Source organism: Orbicella franksi, chromosome 15 (assembly GCF_964199315.1).
Source record: "Orbicella franksi chromosome 15, jaOrbFran1.1, whole genome shotgun sequence".
NCBI classification, from domain to species: Eukaryota; Metazoa; Cnidaria; class Anthozoa; order Scleractinia; family Merulinidae; genus Orbicella; species Orbicella franksi.
Window position 1 is genome coordinate 5200373 of NC_138159.1, and position 17916 is coordinate 5218288.

Genomic DNA, 17916 nt, shown 5'->3' on the forward strand with positions numbered 1-17916 from the left:
TTTTTAAAGTAACATAATTTTAGGGAACATATTTTTAGGGGAACGTATTTTTTTGTGAACGTTTTCTCCTTCATCTTGAGACTGTGTTTTTAGCGAACGCATCAAGCATGAATCAAATTTAGCTCAATAAAACAGACTTTTTTACTTGTCTTTTTGTAATAACTATCAAAAACGACAGATATGTCATTCATGCAAAATCAGGTGTAAACGACTAAAAAAATCAGGTGTAAACGACTAACATGATCTGATTATATTGTTGACATCTTAAACAAAGATACTCATCAAATGAAAGACAAGTTACTTTCAATCTCTCTTTTTCGTTGTCTTTATTGATTTTTTATGCCACATTACTCCCTTGTTTCTTATTAATTTGCATTTGTATTTTTAAGTATAGACATTCTCTTACTGTTGATGCTATATGTTTTTTTCTTTTATTCAGACCTAGCGTCCATTCCATGGAGGAAGAGCCGGCAGGTTGTTGTTTACTTTGGAGCAATCGGCATCTCCAGGGAACAGGTCGACATTTGGTCCGTTGATATGTTGGCCTAGGTTATCTTCATCAACCGCAAGAATCAGTTGCAGTCGTGCCACTGTGATTTGCTGTGTTAAAGTTACCTCAGGTTGATTGGGAACCTTTTGCAGGTTGTTTCCAATCACTGCGAAGCTCTCGACACCGTTTGGATGCACACAGCAGCCAGCGGTCCACATCGAGTTAGGAATATTTATAGCGGGGAAATTTCCAGCTGGACCCAGGTTGTTGATGTGTACTTGTGGGTTGTATCCCGGAGGGTTGTTCTGAATGTGACCAAATGCAGTGCCGGTTATTAGATACAAAGTTCCAGGTTGAGGTCCCTGCGTGCACTGTTGAGCATAAACCCGAATTCTCCCCTCAAATCGGGCCCAATATCCTCTGTTGAAAGATGGGCGTTGTGGTACAGCGTTGGTGTACACGAAAGTGGAACGAAATCTGTCTACGGTGTTGGAGTAAGTTGCTCCTGGTACGAGATGACCCCTGTCATATGGCTGATGTAGATATATTTGTCTACTTCCTTGTGGAGCGACATCTTTAGTTAAAGATTGAAATAAATGTTAAAATGTTAGTGTTACATCTAAACGGTTTATCTCAGAGTGGCACGATAGTGACATATAGACACAGAGGCAAGCTGACCGACCGACTGACAAATCATATTGTAAATGAAGGATCACTAGTATGTTATCTTGTATTGTATTGCGTTACCTTAAATTGTGTTTTACAGTACTGCACTGCACTGCACGGCACTGTTTTATATTGTAATTTCCCCCCACCTTTTCAACTTTCCTCACTCATGAAATCCCTTTTATGTACACCTAGACCCGTAGAAATGTACCCCTAATGGGCGGAGCATCATCGTATTGTCCGATGTGGCGAGTACCCCCTCCGGAAAATTATAGGGTCATTGAAAATTGCAAATGAATACGGTGTAGTAAGAAATCCCAACTTGCAGTAAGTTCATGACGTTGCTGGGGTGTGACTTTAACCAAAAAGCATCCAAGACAGTCACTATTTCGGATTTTTTTTCTTGTCGTCTTATTTTCTTACCTTAACAATCTATTCTCGCCAAAAAAATTGTCTAAGACCTGCATGAGCAGCCACTAAAATGGCAGTAGCTTAAGTAGAGTCCTCTATAAAAAAATTAGGGTTGGAAAACTATCCTACTGTGCTCATCCGTAGGTTAACCTTTGTGGGAGGCGCGGTAAAATCATGGTTAGTGGGCTTGTCTCCGGATTGAGAGGCCCGGGTTCGAGCCCTGGCTGAGGACATTGTGTTCTGTTTTTGGGCAAGACACTTTTAAAACTCTCACAGTGCCTCTCTCTTCCCAGGTGTATAAATGGCATCCCATCAAGGGGGAGTAGAAATACTCCTAGTTGCTTCATGTTACAGAAACTGGGATAAGAAGCTCCCTCTTGGTGGGCCTCTTGCGTTATCGTTTGCAGAATTTGCCTACCTTAACTAACCTTCAGATGATTACCTAATTTCAAGATAATCTCTTGCTAATTATAACGGTGACTGTCTTATTTTAAAAGTCGCTATAAGCTGTAGTTACCGTTTGCATGTGTTCGTCGCCACCATGCTCGTCGATTCGGATGAAAATTCACATTTGCTTGTGTCAATGTATAGGCTGAAAACACAGCAATACCGCGTTGCTCGTCAAACATCGTGGCATAGTAAGTCTGGTGATGGTACGTTTGGCAGATATACCGTAAATTAACCTGACCAGCTCGCAGACCTATTGGTGGGGCTCCAACTACACCTACAAAGAACTGAGTGTAGCATGGCTGGTTAGGATTATTAAAAACCATCTGGGGGCCAACTGCTCGAACCTCCGTGTTATCTTGGTCGTAGTCCTTGTAAGTGCTGTTCTTACTGCCGTGCTCATGGTCCTCTTTACCTAGTTGACAAATAAGATATCAAAAGTTATAACATAACTGACGAACTGAACAGAACGACCTAACTTTACCGACTGATCGAAAACTGACCAATCACAGTACCATCTTGGACGAAGTCTTTGTAGGTGCTGTTCTCACTGCTGTGTTCAGGGTTCTCCTTACCTAGTTGACAAATAAGATATCAAAAGTTATAACATAACTGACGTACTGAACACAACGATCTAACTTTACCGATGGATCAGAAACTGACCAATCACAGTGCCATCTTGGCTACCGTGTTTGTAAGTGCTGGTCTTACTGCTGTGCTCATGGTCTTCCTAGCCTGGTTGACAAATAAGATATCAAATGGTATAACATAACTGACGAACTGAACAGAACGACCTAATTTTACCGACAGATCGAAACTTACTAATCTCATGCGACTGACAAACTCGTGCTCTTCTTGTGTCTCAAAGCACTCGTGTTTTAATTCTTACCCACCTTGCAGAAAAGGAAAATAATTGTGAGGGTAGAGCCTACTGAGTGTATTTCCTGTACATAGAAGCAGATTTTACAAGCTATAAAGGAAGACTTCGTTAAAAAGACAAAACGATTCTTTTCTGTAACTCTGTATATAACTAGTACATTGTGTTATTCAACTATTTTTCTCTCAATCTGCAGCTGTATGTGTAATTAGTCTTTTTGTGTGTGTGTGTGTTGTGTGTGTGCGCTCCTGGATGTCTTTTTCTTATTTTCTCTTCTTATTTGACCCAAATAAATGATCACTTTAAATCAGTAAGGATGGCTGCCCAGTCCTATTAGCCCATTAAGGTTATTTCGGGAAGCCATGTACTCTTTTTATTTTAACTTATTTCTGTTCATCTAATTTCTAATTTCTGGCTGGGTACAAATAAAGTTGTTGTTGGTGTTGTTGTTTCAGTTATTAGGTTTCAAGGGAAAGTGATATTTGAATGGGTGCTTAGCCCAAGCTTGTCTTTTAATTTTTTCATACTGGGATTTTTTCGCTAAGTGACACAGTTTTTACGAATAACAATCACGTTTATTTTCATTCTTTTGTTTGCTTTTTGATTATGCTTCAGTAACGTAAAAAAAATAAAGGCGCATCGCATCAATATGCCAGATTTGTTTGTTTAACTATTCAATGGTCGGGAGGCTGTTTATGATTTTGAAAGTAAATGTCGACAATTTCAGTTTAAATACTGCATGACAGTTTCTAATCGATTTCAAAGAATTAAATTATATATTTCATATTCTTACATGGAAGTTAAATGTGATGTTATAGTATGGAATAAATATAATTCATCTATCAAAGAATCTGTTGCGTTGGGTTTGAGAATTCAGAAAGTTTACATTTCAAATGAGTGCGAATTTACTGGTTCAAAAATCATAAAATCCTTAATTTCTAACTCTTTTAAACGTGAAATCCAGTTTCCCACTGCAGAAAAAGGCTCATTTGAATTTTTTTAAACTTCAAACATGCTTGAGTTTTCAAAAGTAAATATTTTCATTTCTTACCATTTTTGTTCTTCTTTGGCATTGGCCGGCTTCCATCCACAACATTGGACGCTATCAGTCCAAAAATTAGCAGGAAAAGCAAAATTTTCACAACAAAAGACAGCATCTTGACTTCAGAGTTGAGTAAGAGACGATTCTTAACCAGTCGTCAAAGGCGAATGAGAAAAATTTAGACCAAGTTAATTATGGCCAAAATGTCTTCATATGGACGGTTGCCGCGGTTGAATTGATTGACCAATCACACGGTAGGTTACTGAATGTCGTCAGACAGAATAGAGGCAACTCACCTCATGCTTCAGAAATTCAAAACACGCTCCCTAATGTGTGATTTAGTATCCGTTCCAACTAATTGAATGGCCTTTTAATGTGCCTTACATATTTTAGATTTTTAGACTTTTTTTGTTCTAATTTGATGTTTTAATTTTCAGTCATCCAAAGCAATCTGCAGTTTACACTATGCTTTAACTATAACCCACTTGCAATAGCAGAAAAACAATTTTGGATGGTAAGAACCAACAGAGAAGCAGGTTTCACTAGCTATAAAGGCGGACTTCATTCGTTAAAAAGGCACTTAAGAATCTTTTCAGTCATTAGGTTTCAAGGAAAAGTGATATCTGAATGAGTGCTTAGCGCAGGCTTGCTCTTAATCCTTTTCTGACTATGATTTTGCTCGAAGTGACGCAGATTTTTACGAAGCTAACTACGATCACCATTATTTTCGTTCTTATTCTTTTGCTTTCTGATTTAAAGAAAGCTACAGTAACGTAACTAAATTTAACAAACCTGAATATTTAAAAATATTCACTGGTCCAGATGCTGTTTTGAAAGTTAACGAGCCTAAATCGTCTTCGCAGACACTTTGACAACCCAAAGAAGTTGTCGTCATTTTGTTAACAACAGCACACCGCTGGGCTACTCACTATCTACAGCAGAATGAATTGGGAGTAGCGTAGCCAATAAGGGAACGGCATTCGTGATAAAGCCCTAGTAGATTTAGACTTATATGGAAAAGGTCTTGCACATGTATCAAAGAAGTTATCCTCTCGGTTTGAGAGTTCAGAAAGTTAGTCAAATGAATGTGCAATTTACTTGCTAAAAAACCGTTAGACGTATTTTATTTTAATTTCTTGCTCTTTTAACCAGTTCCCTACCGAAAAAGAGATAAGCTTATTTCAATATTTTAACTTCAAAAATTCTTGAGTTTGCAAAAGTAAGCATTTTCGTTTCTTACCATTTATGTTGCTTATGTGCATTGGCCGGCTTCCATCCACAACATTGGACGCTATAAGTCCAACAATTAGCAGGAAAAGCAGAATTTTCACAGCGATTGCCTCCATCTTGACCTCAGAGTTGTGTGAGACAAGAATCTTAAGCAGTTATGACCCAGTTATCAAACCAGAATGTTAAAAAATTAAATTATTTTTTCAAATTAGTGTGAAATTCACTACATCTAAAGCCATGAAATAAATTTTGTAGCTCTTGGTTTAAAGGATTATAAGCTACTTTATAAAAAATTAACTTCAAATAAAAGCGGGTTGTTTTTCTACATCAGACAACGTCTTCAATTAACGGACAAAGGAACCTTTTAAGCTATAAAGTTTCATTTCAAGACAAACAGTGGAAACTCCATTAAAGTGTATCTCTGAGTATTATTAGCTTTACACGTTTTAAATTATATGAACACTGACTCAGTTTTAAAATCATTTCTGTTTCATTTTTTGCGTCCGTACTGATTTGAATTTAACCGACTGTCGGGAAAAATATACATTGCATTAATTATATTGATCTACATCTTCGGTGAAAGAACAAAGGTACGTTTCTGACTTATTAACACAGTTTCGATTCATTACTAACAAGACAAAGTGATAAAGCCAAAATTTATCTATGGTTATATATATATCATCTGACTATATTTGGCTCAGCCTAGCTACAGGCTCAGCTCTCTTGAAAATCAATTTCATCCAGCTCAGTTATTGTCCAAAAAAATTGATGAACGCACATAATTTCTAAATTATTGCCAGTAATCAGGTAGTTAAACATAAAGTCAACAGATGGGAAATATAGGCTACTCGTCTTTCTGAATTTATTACTTCGAATTCAAATAAAATTACAACCTCGTAAAATTAAAATCTTACTCGAAAGTTTCGTGTTTGTAACTAGAAATCGGCCTTGCACTGTGCAGTCGTCCGATTTCGAAAATACTCTTCCGACTACCGCCTTCAATTGTGTTCCATTCAATCCAATTACTATTTCATATTGATACAATATATAAAATTATATTAAAGAAAAGGTTCCTACAAACTATGGGAGGGAGGAGAAGTATTTCAAGAATCAGATTGCCAAAGCTGTTGGTTTTTTTTTTTTTTTTTTTTTTGGAATCATAGGATTGCTAATAACACAATGCGAGCCAAACGTTAACCGGAAACGAGACAAGTAAATGCTTCTTTGAAAAATCAATAAAAAGGCAGCCCGCAAACAGAAGATGTCTTGTAATTCCATCAAAGCGCGTTTTCCCAGTTCCTAACTGTAACATGTTTATTGGCGTTTTTAAAGCTTCAAATCGACATTCTAACCCTAGAGGTGTACAGGATTGTTAATTTTCACCGTCATGATCCTAGTTTAACGGCTCTGCAGATATCTCACGAGTCACCTGTAGCTCAGAGGAAGAGCATCGATCGAGCTACCAACCTGAGTATGCCTGTTTCACTGACAACAAAATCATTTTTAAGATTTAAATTGTTCAGAGTAGAGGCGTTACTTACGAAGCTAGGTTTTCAAGTGGGTCTGTCTCAGCTATGACATTGGATGTCAAGAGTACAACGACAAGCAGAAACCGGTAAAATATTCACAACGATTAATTCCATTTCAAATTTTATATCAAAGTTTATTGTTTATTTGATATCGAATTATCTTGTTAGTTAATGGTCGATGTTCCTTGATTCTATTATCATGTGTTAGTATAAATCTACTAGCGTCCTATCACGAATGCCGTTGTCATGTTCTATTATTGGCTACGACTCACTATCTACTCTGCTGTAGATAATGAGCAGCCTCAGTAGCAGGGTGCTCTTGTCAACAAAAAGGCGGTCGCTTCCTTGCGTTTTCGGAGTTTCTATGAAGAGGATTTAGATAAAATTTCGACTACGCTCTATCGCGCGATAGAAATCGAGAGCGAATTCAACAATTCAATTTATTTTAACTTCATGAGGTCTTCACGGGTCAGTAATGGTCAGTAATTGATCAGAGAGACGAATTAAATCTAAAACCTTGAGCAGGTAACTCTTTCTTGAACCTCAAAGAAGACCTGAACAGAGAATCTTTTAGGCTATTATATATCAAGGCAATGTGGAATCTTTAACGAGTTGCTAGTGCAATCCCAGGCTATCTTGCTGCAGTAGGCTGGTCAACTTTGTAAGTGTTACTATCAGAATCCTCGGAAATGAAACCGTTCACAAACAGAATTTCTTAGTGGGAATCTGCCTGAGTTGCCATGTTATTATTGTGCTTCACTAAATAAAAGACCAATTAGCAGTGGTTTACTGTAGTCCTAAAATTTAATGTGAATATCAATTCATCCGGCGTTGCGCCGTTATTTTGTCATAACTTGAGCAATCTGCCCACGAGTCATTATTTTCAGCGTAATTGGCTCGCGCAAGTGCTCACAGGGATGTCATTATATACTCTCGATATGGCTCGCGATTTCTTGCATGCTGGAGAACATTTTGTTAAGGTGATTCCTTGGTATTGCATTGCGCATCCCCACTGCGCACGATTTTCGCGTCATTAACGCGCGTACAAAACGAAAGGGATGTCCCTCAAGCTAAGCTCGACGGCGAAATAAATGCTCGTTTCATCTTAAACGAGCATGGTGACCCCCACCTTTTAACTTATGAATTTAAATTACACAAGGTTATCTACAATATATCTCGATTTGAAGAAAAGTTTAAAATTATGCTGAAAAATATTTTGATATTAATGCTGTAAAGAACACGTCTTTAGGTAGTGCTCGGTATGTGCGCACGCAGAGAATTCTCACATTTGTAGTATAATCGTAACTCATGTTCAACTCATACGGTTTAAATGTTCAGGGTCTATTTTGTTTGACTTCTCTAATAAGTTAATTCAATAAGTGCTTTTTTTAGAATTTGCAGCGCCCATTTCAGCTAACTAAGGTTCAGTAATGACAACTTCTTCGGTCGCAAAGTTGCTATATAAAGGCCATCCATGTTATGCAAAAACGAGCAACGTGACCCCTATTTTTTATTGACCAAGCCAGCTTTTGAAAAGATTCAATTCAGGTTACGTTTATAACTTCATACAGGGTCATGGGCTCGAATGAATAACCACGTCATTAAGGAAGAACAGCAGGAGTCCCTTCTAAAGTGCTGCATCTTTGCTATCCATGAGTGCTGTTAACTGTTAGTATGCACGCAAAGCGGACCTACTGTTTCGCTTTTTTACTTGCGTTAGCGCGCGCAATTGCCTATTGGGCTAGCAGTTCTACATATCTGAATTGGTTGCGTGAAAATTTGAGTTTTGCGAGAAGAAATAATGGCTGTATTTGATGAAAATTGGCTAAAGACCTCAGCAAGCATCTCAGAAAGAGGCATTTTCATGTTTAACAACGATCTACTGAGCGATGTTAGCCTCGTTGTGCGATCGGGCGGTGAAGAGAATCCCAAGAAAAGCAAGATGGCGATCCCTGCCCACAAGTTTGTGTTGTCGATTTGTAGTCCTGTGTTTTTCGCCATGTTTTGTGGGGAAATGGCCGAGAAATCAGACTCTGTTGAATTGCCAGACTGCGAGTACGAGGCGGTGTTGGAAATGCTGCGATACATGTACAACGAGAATAGGAATCTAAGCGAAAGCAATGTGATGCAAGTGCTGTATGTGGCAGAGAAATACATGGTTAAATCACTGGCTGCTGAATGCATTGACTTTCTGGAAGAACGCCTAAACGTAGGAAACGTTTTATGGGTTCTTTCACATGCTCGGCAATATGATGAGACAGATCTCGGGGCTCACTGCTGGGAAGAGATTGACAGAGATACATATGGAGTTGTGAAATCAGGTGAATTCGCTTCAATCGAGAGATGTTTACTTGAAGAAATTGTCACGAGAGATTCATTGACAATAAGCGAGGTAGAGTTGTTCAAAGCTGTTGATCTCTGGGCTTCAGAGGAGTGCGAAAGAAAAGGATTGTCTGTAAATGGAAATGAGAAAAGAAGGGTTCTGGGAGAGAATATAGTTCATGCAATTCGCTTTCCAGCAATGGAGCTGAAAGAGTTTGCCAGTGTCGTCACAAACAGCGAGATATTGACAACAGAAGAAGTAGTTGGTATAGTGAAGTATATTACTTCAGCTTCAGCAACCTTAACAGCTGGTTTTCCAGAAAAGGAAAGGACCGGCGCTCTTCTTTCTTGTTGTAGAATTTGTGTGTTAGACAAGGCTGAATTAATCTATTTTTTTAACTTCAAAAGACAGTGCATTGATTTTTGTGTTGACAAAGACATAACGCTTCATGGAATAAGAATGATTGGCAGTGAAAATGAGGACTATGTTGCAATGGTAAACGTAAATCAAACCGACTCTCAAGAGTCGTGCCCAGTGAGTTCAAAGTCGGGAATATTTTCTTCTGGTTTCATACGGGTGCATTCAAAATCATTTGTTTATTACGGTTTTAATGTTTTGTTTAATTGTCCAGTTGATTTAAAGAAAAATGTCAGATACCGTGTCACAGCCATAATGGATGGTGCCCCATCCCCTCGTGGGCTTAACTTCACTCCTTCCATCACAAGCCATGGTGTGAAATTTTACTTTATAGAAGATGAGGAAAGCTATGAGTTTGATGATACACAATTTGCAGAGTTTTTGTTTCAGCACAAATGACTGCATTAAGTTGCCAAGGTCAGGAATTTCATGGATCTGTGTACTAGAAAGTATGATGGAAACTTTTTTCTAGGGTGCTTACCATTTGTCAAAGTAAACCGGTTGGGATGACCGTTGAATGATGGTAAGGGTTTTTCCAAAACCAGCAAACCAACTGAATGGGATGGTGCTTACCATTTGCAGTTCGATTTCTCATAATTGTTTTTGGCTGATGAGAGACTGGAAACTGGAAAATATAGCAAATGGTAAGGAAATCTCTGTCATTCCGTTCTGAACGAGGACTACCTCTGGAGGTAGTCTGCATGTACAATTTCCGAATGGATTTTCCGGAAAATTACTATCCTGTTTGACTTACAACTGAAATTTCCGCATTTTTTGATGAAATGGTAAGCACCCCTAGAGTCTTGACAAATAATTAATGTGACGTTCACCTTTCATTGACATGTTTTAACATCTTTTCTAGCAGTTTCATTAACATTTTCACCAGGAGAGCAACTGGTTTTCACAGGCGGGCAAAACTATTTGAAATGACCTTCTTTATAAGAAGAACTTTCCCCTAGATGGCCCTTTATGAAACCCATGCTTGTATTATAAGTGAAGTAGACATCAGAAGATAAATTTGTCTGCACGAAGCAGGGTTCAGTGAAGTTTTTTTACAGGTGGTGCATACAGCATAACAGGTAGTGGAAAGCAAAGACATGACATGACATTGTGCATTCTGGGGGCAAAGTGTTGTATTGTAAGTCTTTGATGCATGTCCTTGATATCACACATGCAGAATACTCTAAATCAAGGACATACTGTTGAACATTTTTGAATACTGGTTTCTTTTTGGAACATTGCTGTAATTTTTCAATGTATGTGTGCAAATAATTTTAATGATTGATACTGGTGGCTACATCCCTGTTTTCAGGAGGCAGAATTCCACCAGCTGCCAACCTTTACTTAGGCTCAATAACCAGCCGCTGTTTGGGAAAGGAAATTGAGCCTAATTTTTACCGAGAGCCCTGACATCAAAGGTATATGCTCATATTAGTTCGCAGTTCAAATCTTGCTCTAAAGGGGCAAGTTTATATTGAGTTATACTAGTCTTCCTTAAAGTCACATGGATGGGATTTAGTATTAGTATCAAGACTTTAGTATCACCCATATAGTGCCGAGCTTGAAATTATTTTTGAACTCTTTGTGAATCAGACTTCTTCCATTGATAGTGAGACTGTAGTGACAGACTGAACAATGTCTAGTTTAGCTGTGATGAAATTGAACAGAATAAAAACGTTTCACTCTCTCAGTGCTTGGAAGCATTTAAAAGGTGGGACTGTAAACTTATTTTGGTACTGCTATTTGCAAATAACTTAATCTGCACAATCTGACCTTAATGTCAGCCTGGTCTAATTATTTGGATAAATATAAACCTATTGTGGGAGGCGTGGTGGCCTCATGGTTAGTGCGCTCAACTCTGGAGCGAGCGGTCTGGGTTCGAGCCCTGGCCAGGGACATTGTGTTGTGTTCTTGCTCTCATGGTACCTCTCTCCACCCAGGTGTACAAATGGGTATCGGCAAATTTAATGCTGGGGGAGGGGGTAACCTTGTGATGGACTAGCATCCCATCCAGGGGGGAGTAGGAATACTCCTAGTCGCTTCATGCTACTGAAACCGGGCTAAGCTCTGGCCCGATGAGCCACTTGGCTCATATGCAGACCTAACCCTTTTTTTACCTATTGAGTCAAATTTATCTCGGTTGTCTAATGCCTTGCTGCTGAACTTCACAAATATCATAACATTCAATAGCAATGAAATAGCAATGAAATAGCAATGGAAAAACTCCAACTCCAGGTACAAGTAGAAGGTTCTCCCTCAACTCTGTGGAAGCAACTAAGATTACTCTCATACAAATTAAGGTTACAGTGAAACAAATGGATCTGTCAAGAAAGTTCTCTTGTTGCCATGTCACACAGTTTACCTACCCATTATTGTTAATAGTTGGAACATGTTCATTATTGAGTTTAATAACTTATGTTTGACATGTTGTTGGAGATTCATTATCACGTGTTTTGCAATAGAAAGTCTCGCTTACAAATTTCTGTTATCAAAATGTACATATTTACTAAAACAGTCACACAATCACCAACATTTTACATGGAGATTGCATCAAATAAGCAGAACTTTTTTGAGTAGAATGCTTAAATAGCTGTCTTCACTGCAGGAGGAATTTTACACCATAAACTTGAAACCAGGCTGGGGACTCTCATATACCGGTAAAAAGGACGGGGGGTGCTTGTCATACCTTTTAGGGGTCAAAGAAATGGTTTTGGTGCCTTTTGGGTGTTCAGCCTCAAAAGGTCCACAATGGGAGCTTTTGGAGTACGTACCACTTAGGGCATTGAGCGAAAATAATTATGGCAGAAGAAAAATGTGTTCTTTTGGCATTGGCACCTCTTAGGGGTGGAAAAAATTCAAGCCATGACCACAAAACAGGATTGTGGCACCTCTTCGGGGTTCTTTTCAAAATTTCCAGCGAGCACCCCCTTCCTTATTAGATGGGAGTCTCCCCAGGCTTGAAACAGTTACACTCAATTTTTCAATATTGTCATGTACAACTGTGATGTAGCTTTTTTTTTTAAAAAAAAAAAAAAAAGAAAAAACTTACCAATCTACCTTGAACAAAAAATCTGCAATTGTCCATTTTCAACATCTGTGTCAAGGCAAAGAGGAGGACCATAAGTACACTCCTTATCCTCGTCGACATCGAAAAAGGAAAATGTCACACCATGGCATTGAACAGAAGAGGAACCACTAATCCCGTGCAATGAAACTGGGCCATCTATGACAGCCAGAACATGAAACTTGACATCTTTCTCTATCTTAACTGGAGAATCAAGCAAAATGTCATAACCATCATAAAAGGTTGATTGAAACTGAATATGTGTGGAGGAAAACTTACCTGATTTTTTATGGCACGCACAGAATCATATGGAGTGTTAAATTATTCTTAAAATAACAATATGGTCACCAATTTCACTACCGAACATTCGTATTCCATGAAGTTGTATCTCTTTATCTACTTGAAAATCAATGGAATCATCCCTGCTGTAGTACCAAAACTTATCTAATCCAGAAAATCTACGACATGAAAGCGTAGTTTCAGTCCTTTCCTTTTCAGTAAAGCCAACTGACGAAGAAATCACTGAATTATAATATGTCAACCTTTCAATCACTTCCACCGTTGTCAGTATTTCACATACAGGGACATCACTGGCAAATTCTTTCTCCTTAATCACTGGGAAGCGACTTCCTTTAACAATAGTCTCTCCAAGGATCGTTCTTTTCATAATTCCGTCTGGAGACAATCCTTGTCTTTCACATTCCTTCGTAGCCCAGGGATTGACAGCATGGAACAAACAGCCTCTCTGATAGTCAATGAATCTCTCTTTAGCCTCTATATGGGCTTTCTGAAAACAAAAAAGGGCCAATATTTATCAAAAAGGGCACAACGCAAACGTCATGTTCTAACTGAACGTAAAAAACATTCTAGGTATAGCTGGGATTTGCAAAATCTGAAAAGTGGGGAAATGACCTCCTACATGTCTGAGAGATCAGGAAGCCGAAAACACGAGTGGCTCACTTGGCTAAACGCGCGAGGACGCCCGACGAGAGGAAAAAACACAACGTTCGAGAATCTCGTACCCACGCTCTGTCTAATGTGAGAATGGTCACGCGTGAAACACACGCGCGGACGTCACAGAGAGGGTCAAACTTTGAACCTTTGAAGTAAGGACTGAAAACACGAGTAGGTCACATTGCTGAACGCGCGAGGACGCGAAAGGAGAAGAAAAAAACGCACGAAAATCTGAGCCTCCACGCCCTCTCTAATGCGCGAGGTGGTCACGCGTGAAACACACGCGCGCATGTTTGAGAAAGGGCAAAACTTGCGACTTTTAAATAAGCTTTAAGCCCTCTATGGACTCCTTAGACAGAAAGGACCGTCAAAACTCATCACCAAAGGCAGAAAACAAACGTCATGTTTTAAACGAACATGAAATACGCCAGCTGTTCTTATTTTATAGCGGATATATGCATCCAAATTCAAAATCCTAACTTCTTCTACTTGAGAATGTGTCAGAAAAGTATTGCGACGAATGAAAGTCAAATTAAGAGCTGCCGTGTGTTGATTTCCGAATGACTTGAAAGGTCAAAGGTCGCTCATATTGCTCAAGTGACCTGTTTTGAAAATATTCTCAGAATTCGTCGATCAATTAACCCCAATTTTGTTTTCGCCCGACGTGTAGTTGGAATGATTGTTCTTCCCCAGAGTACAGTTTCGTTGGGTGAAGCCATGTACCAGAGTGCTTTTTTGAACCTTGAATTTCGTCTAAATTCAGAGTTGGTGAGCTCTATCGGGAAGCATTAATTTAAAAAATTCTTCCAAAATTCACGTTCAACTTTCATTGAAATTTTACACCGCGAATAAGCAGAGGAAATAAGGTCTTTTGATTTCCTGGGTTAATCTTTTCTAGAGCGCTTTCACTTTTTAAACGGGAGCTTCCGAAAAATGCCAGATTTCGGCGTCAATTTAGACCAACGCGAGCGCAAAATACAAAAAAAATTGCAAAAAAATAAATAAAAATCTAAACGACCTGAGACTTATATTTTTAGAACTAGTTCACCTAGGCCTTCATTCTGGCAAAGTTTGGGAAAATCGCTTTCTTTCACCAAGCTGAAGTTGTCTGCCAATTCACTGCCAATTCGCCATCTGCCAATTCGACCGGCTGAAACTGTCTGCCAATTCGATTTAAAATTCAGTAGTGGAAATTACAACATAAAATCATTTAAATATCTTTACCAATTGCTCAAAAACAATTTCTAGCTGCATTGAAAGCTATTAATTTGCGCCAAACGCTCACGTAAATTTGTAAAAAGATACTGTAAATATCCTTTGTTCAGAAGTGAATAACTCGTTGCGTGACTTTTCAATTGACATCAACGTGGTATCGTTTGAAAGCTTACCGTCTTATTAGTCCATCTCAACGGCTTCTACACCCATCTCAACGCAATTACTATCGAAAAATTGCACCCGAACATCGTGCTTTAATAACACACACACTTGTACTGCCTTTTCCGGAAGTGAATAACTCGTCACGTGACTTTTCAATTGACACCAACTTGGTATCATTTTAAAGCTTATCGTATTGTAAGTCCATCTCAACGGCTTCTACACCCATCTCAACGCAATTACTATCGAAAAATTGCACCCGAACATCGTGCTTTCATAACATACACACTTGTACTGGCTTTTCCGGAAGTGAATAACTCGTCACGTGACGTTTCAATTGACACCAACTTGGTATCATTTTAAAGCTTACCGTATTGTTAGTCCATCTCAACGGCTTCTACACCCATCTCAACGCAATTACTATCGAAAAATTTCACCCGAACATCGTGCTTTCATAACATACACACTTGTACTGGCTTTTCCGGAAGTGAATAACTCGTCACGTGACTTTTCAATTGACATCAACTTGGTATCAGTTTAAAGCTTACCGCGTTATTAGTCCATCCCAACGGCTTGTACATCCATCTCAATGCAATTACTATCGAAAACTTTACCCGAACATCGTGCTTTGATAACATGCACACTTGTACTGGCTTTTCTGGAAGGGAATAACTCGTCACGTGACTTTTCAATTGACACCAACTTGGTATCACTGTAAAACTCACCATATTATTAGTCCGTCTAAACGGCTTTTACACCCATCTTAACGGGCTTTCTAAAACATAGACATAACTTTTATTGGTCAGCGGTATATTTTTGTATTTTTTTAATGTCAGTAAGAAGAAAAATTATCGGAAAGAAAACGGAAAGGCAGAGTACGTTCTGATTTCAACCATTGAGCGCGCGTTAGATGAAACTAAACACCGTTAAATAGGGGAATCAATTTGGGGTTTTCCTTTCGAACGTAACAGTCTCTTGGGTGTAGGCTGTTTACGATTGCTTCTTCTCTGGACCTTGGCAAGCTCCCTTCTCTGCTTCTTTTCTTCAATGAGGGAATCCCATTCAATGCCATACAGAACTGAAAAATTATTAAAATGTACTCGCAAACAAAGCGTAGCATGGAACAATATTAAGAAATAAACTGACCGGATCCTTGCACTTTTTAACTTTGTCCCCGGCCCGACTTTCTGCATCTTTGGGATATTTGTTACTACCCTGAAAAGGTACATGCAAATAGGTGAATATATATTCAGATTTTTCATCACATTTCTATTTTAAGTTTTGTTTTACGGACTTACATTTGGCTGATCTAGCACATTTGCATCACTTTGAAGGTTTTCTTTGCCGCTTATTTTTTTTGTTCAATTTTTTCAAACATTCCTCCTACACCCCTCCCCTTAGTCGGTCTTGTCACTAATTACAATCGTATCAATTTAAAGATCATTATTGAGAGTTCAAGGAGGTCACGACAAAACCTCGTGATTCTTATTAATGTTTTCGTATCTTACCTTCACTTGTAACATTTCGGTCACCAACTTAACAAAAAGGGGTGGATCGCGAGAGGTTATAAATTGCTTTTATCATGCTATGCTCTGGAGGACCATTGACATATTCGGTGGCGATTTTTTTGCCAGTATGACCCTTCCTTCAGTCCTGCAGCCATGCGGATTTCATTTGGAAGCCCAGTGTCTGCTATCAACTGAGCCAACCGCTGGTAATCAAGAGCGTGGTGGGCCCTGGATTTCTGTTGTGAATGAATTGCAAAGAAGGTGGTACCCCATTAGAAAAGCTAGTTATAGAATTAGAACAAGAGTTATACGTACCTTTCGTGGCATTGTTCTGGACCTGAGTGTTATCCGAATCCGGCAATCAAGTGGACATTCCTTATTCTTTACATTATTGTCATTCGTGTGCTTGCTTGCTTCGATTGCTCTTTAACATTGCATCCAACAACGGAAAGACAAACAGTTCGGTAGATTTCTGATTTTATTTATTTTGATTGGTGAAAGTATTTGTGTTTTAACAGAACAATTAAAGAGGACACTTGAATGGACAATTTACCAAAGTATGTTGTTCCCGATAGAAATAAGAATAAACGTTGACGGTCAATTTAATTAGACAACCAAAGGTATAATTTTAAAAAAAATGAAAAAAAAAAAAATGAGAACCGCGCTTTCCCCTGTGGAAACATAATAAACTTGTAAGTAAAAGAAGATAAACTTATTTAACGCTATCACAAATGTTGAATTTTTAGTTTTCATCTATAGCGATGTTGGCAATGGGAATGCCTGTATGATAACAATCGTCGGTCAAATGGCAAGGTAAACAACTGATTTAGGGCGGCGGTGGCATCAATCGTTTTCGCTCCTGTCAGCTGAAAGCCCACGGTTGATGGTCGTTGATGATAATGTTCTTTTCCCAAGTTTCGTAATCGACATCTCACGCTATTTCCACTAATACTGATTACAAACAGCAACGTGGATACCGCTAATTAGTACGGTTTCGATTTTGTCTTGAAACTCAACAAGCCATGCGATGGAAATCTTAAATATGCCTGGAAAGATCATGTGCTTTTCTTTTAAAAATTAATTGGGTTGAGATGGGTGTAGAAGCCGTTGAGATGGACTTACAATACGGTAAGCTTTAAAATGATACCAAGTTGCCGTCAATTGAAACGTCACGTGACGAGTTATTCACTTCCGGAAAAGCCAGTACAAGTGTGTGTGTTATTAAAGCACGATGTTCGGGTGAAATTTTTCGATAGTAATTGCGTTGAGATGGGCGTAGAAGCCGTTGAGATGGATTAACAATACGGTAAGCTTTAAAGTGATACCAAGTTGCTGTCAATTGAAAAGTCACGCGACAAGTTATTCACTTCCGGAAAAGCCAGTACAAGTGTGTGTGTTATTAAAGCACGATGTTCGGGTGCAATTTTTCGATAGTAATTGCGTTGAGATGGGTGTAGAAGCCGTTGAGATGGACTTACAATACGGTAAGCTTTAAAATGATACCAAGTTGGTATCAATTGAAAAGTCACGTGACGAGTTATTCACTTCCGGAAAAGCCAGTACAAGTGTGTGTGTGTTATTAAA

At 38.7% G+C, this 17916-nt stretch overlaps 2 protein-coding genes across 5 annotated transcripts; one reads left to right on the forward strand and one right to left on the reverse strand.

The window, feature by feature from the left end:
• Window positions 1–283: 283 nt before the first annotated feature.
• Window positions 284–5394, reverse strand: LOC145469769 (uncharacterized). 4 transcript variants are annotated; one of them, XM_081453574.1, is made up of 4 exons: window positions 5174–5394; window positions 2530–2589; window positions 2085–2429; window positions 284–1064 (listed from the first exon to the last, which is right to left on the reverse strand). In XM_081453574.1, exons 1-4 carry the CDS (start codon window positions 5277–5279, stop codon window positions 442–444), a joined length of 1134 nt encoding a protein of 377 aa, XP_081309700.1. In that variant the 5' UTR covers window positions 5280–5394; the 3' UTR covers window positions 284–441. The 4 variants fall into 4 exon arrangements, with proteins under 4 accessions (XP_081309700.1, XP_081309698.1, XP_081309699.1 ...); XM_081453572.1 differs by having other exon boundaries at window positions 2518–2589; XM_081453573.1 differs by lacking the exon at window positions 5174–5394 and adding an exon at window positions 3943–5159.
• Window positions 5395–8493: 3099 nt separating this feature from the next.
• LOC145470598 (BTB/POZ domain-containing protein 6-like) lies at window positions 8494–9831 on the forward strand. Its single transcript, XM_081454404.1, has one exon. It carries the CDS (start codon window positions 8494–8496, stop codon window positions 9829–9831), a length of 1338 nt encoding a protein of 445 aa, XP_081310530.1.
• Window positions 9832–17916: the final 8085 nt, after the last annotated feature.

Excerpts from the sequence above, each read along its gene's own strand:
- LOC145469769 (XM_081453572.1), bottom strand. The coding sequence starts at position 5,279 with ATGGAGGCAATCGCTGTGAAAATTCTGCTTTTCCTGCTAATTGTTGGA. Across the intron at positions 2,590-5,173 it reads GCACATAAGCAACATAAATG|GTAAGGAGAACCCTGAACAC; the intron begins GTAAGAAACGAA and ends TTTGTCAACTAG. Across the intron at positions 1,065-2,084 it reads GCGACGAACACATGCAAACG|ATGTCGCTCCACAAGGAAGT; the intron begins GTAACTACAGCT and ends CTTTAACTAAAG.
- LOC145470598 (XM_081454404.1), top strand. The coding sequence starts at position 8,494 with ATGGCTGTATTTGATGAAAATTGGCTAAAGACCTCAGCAAGCATCTCA.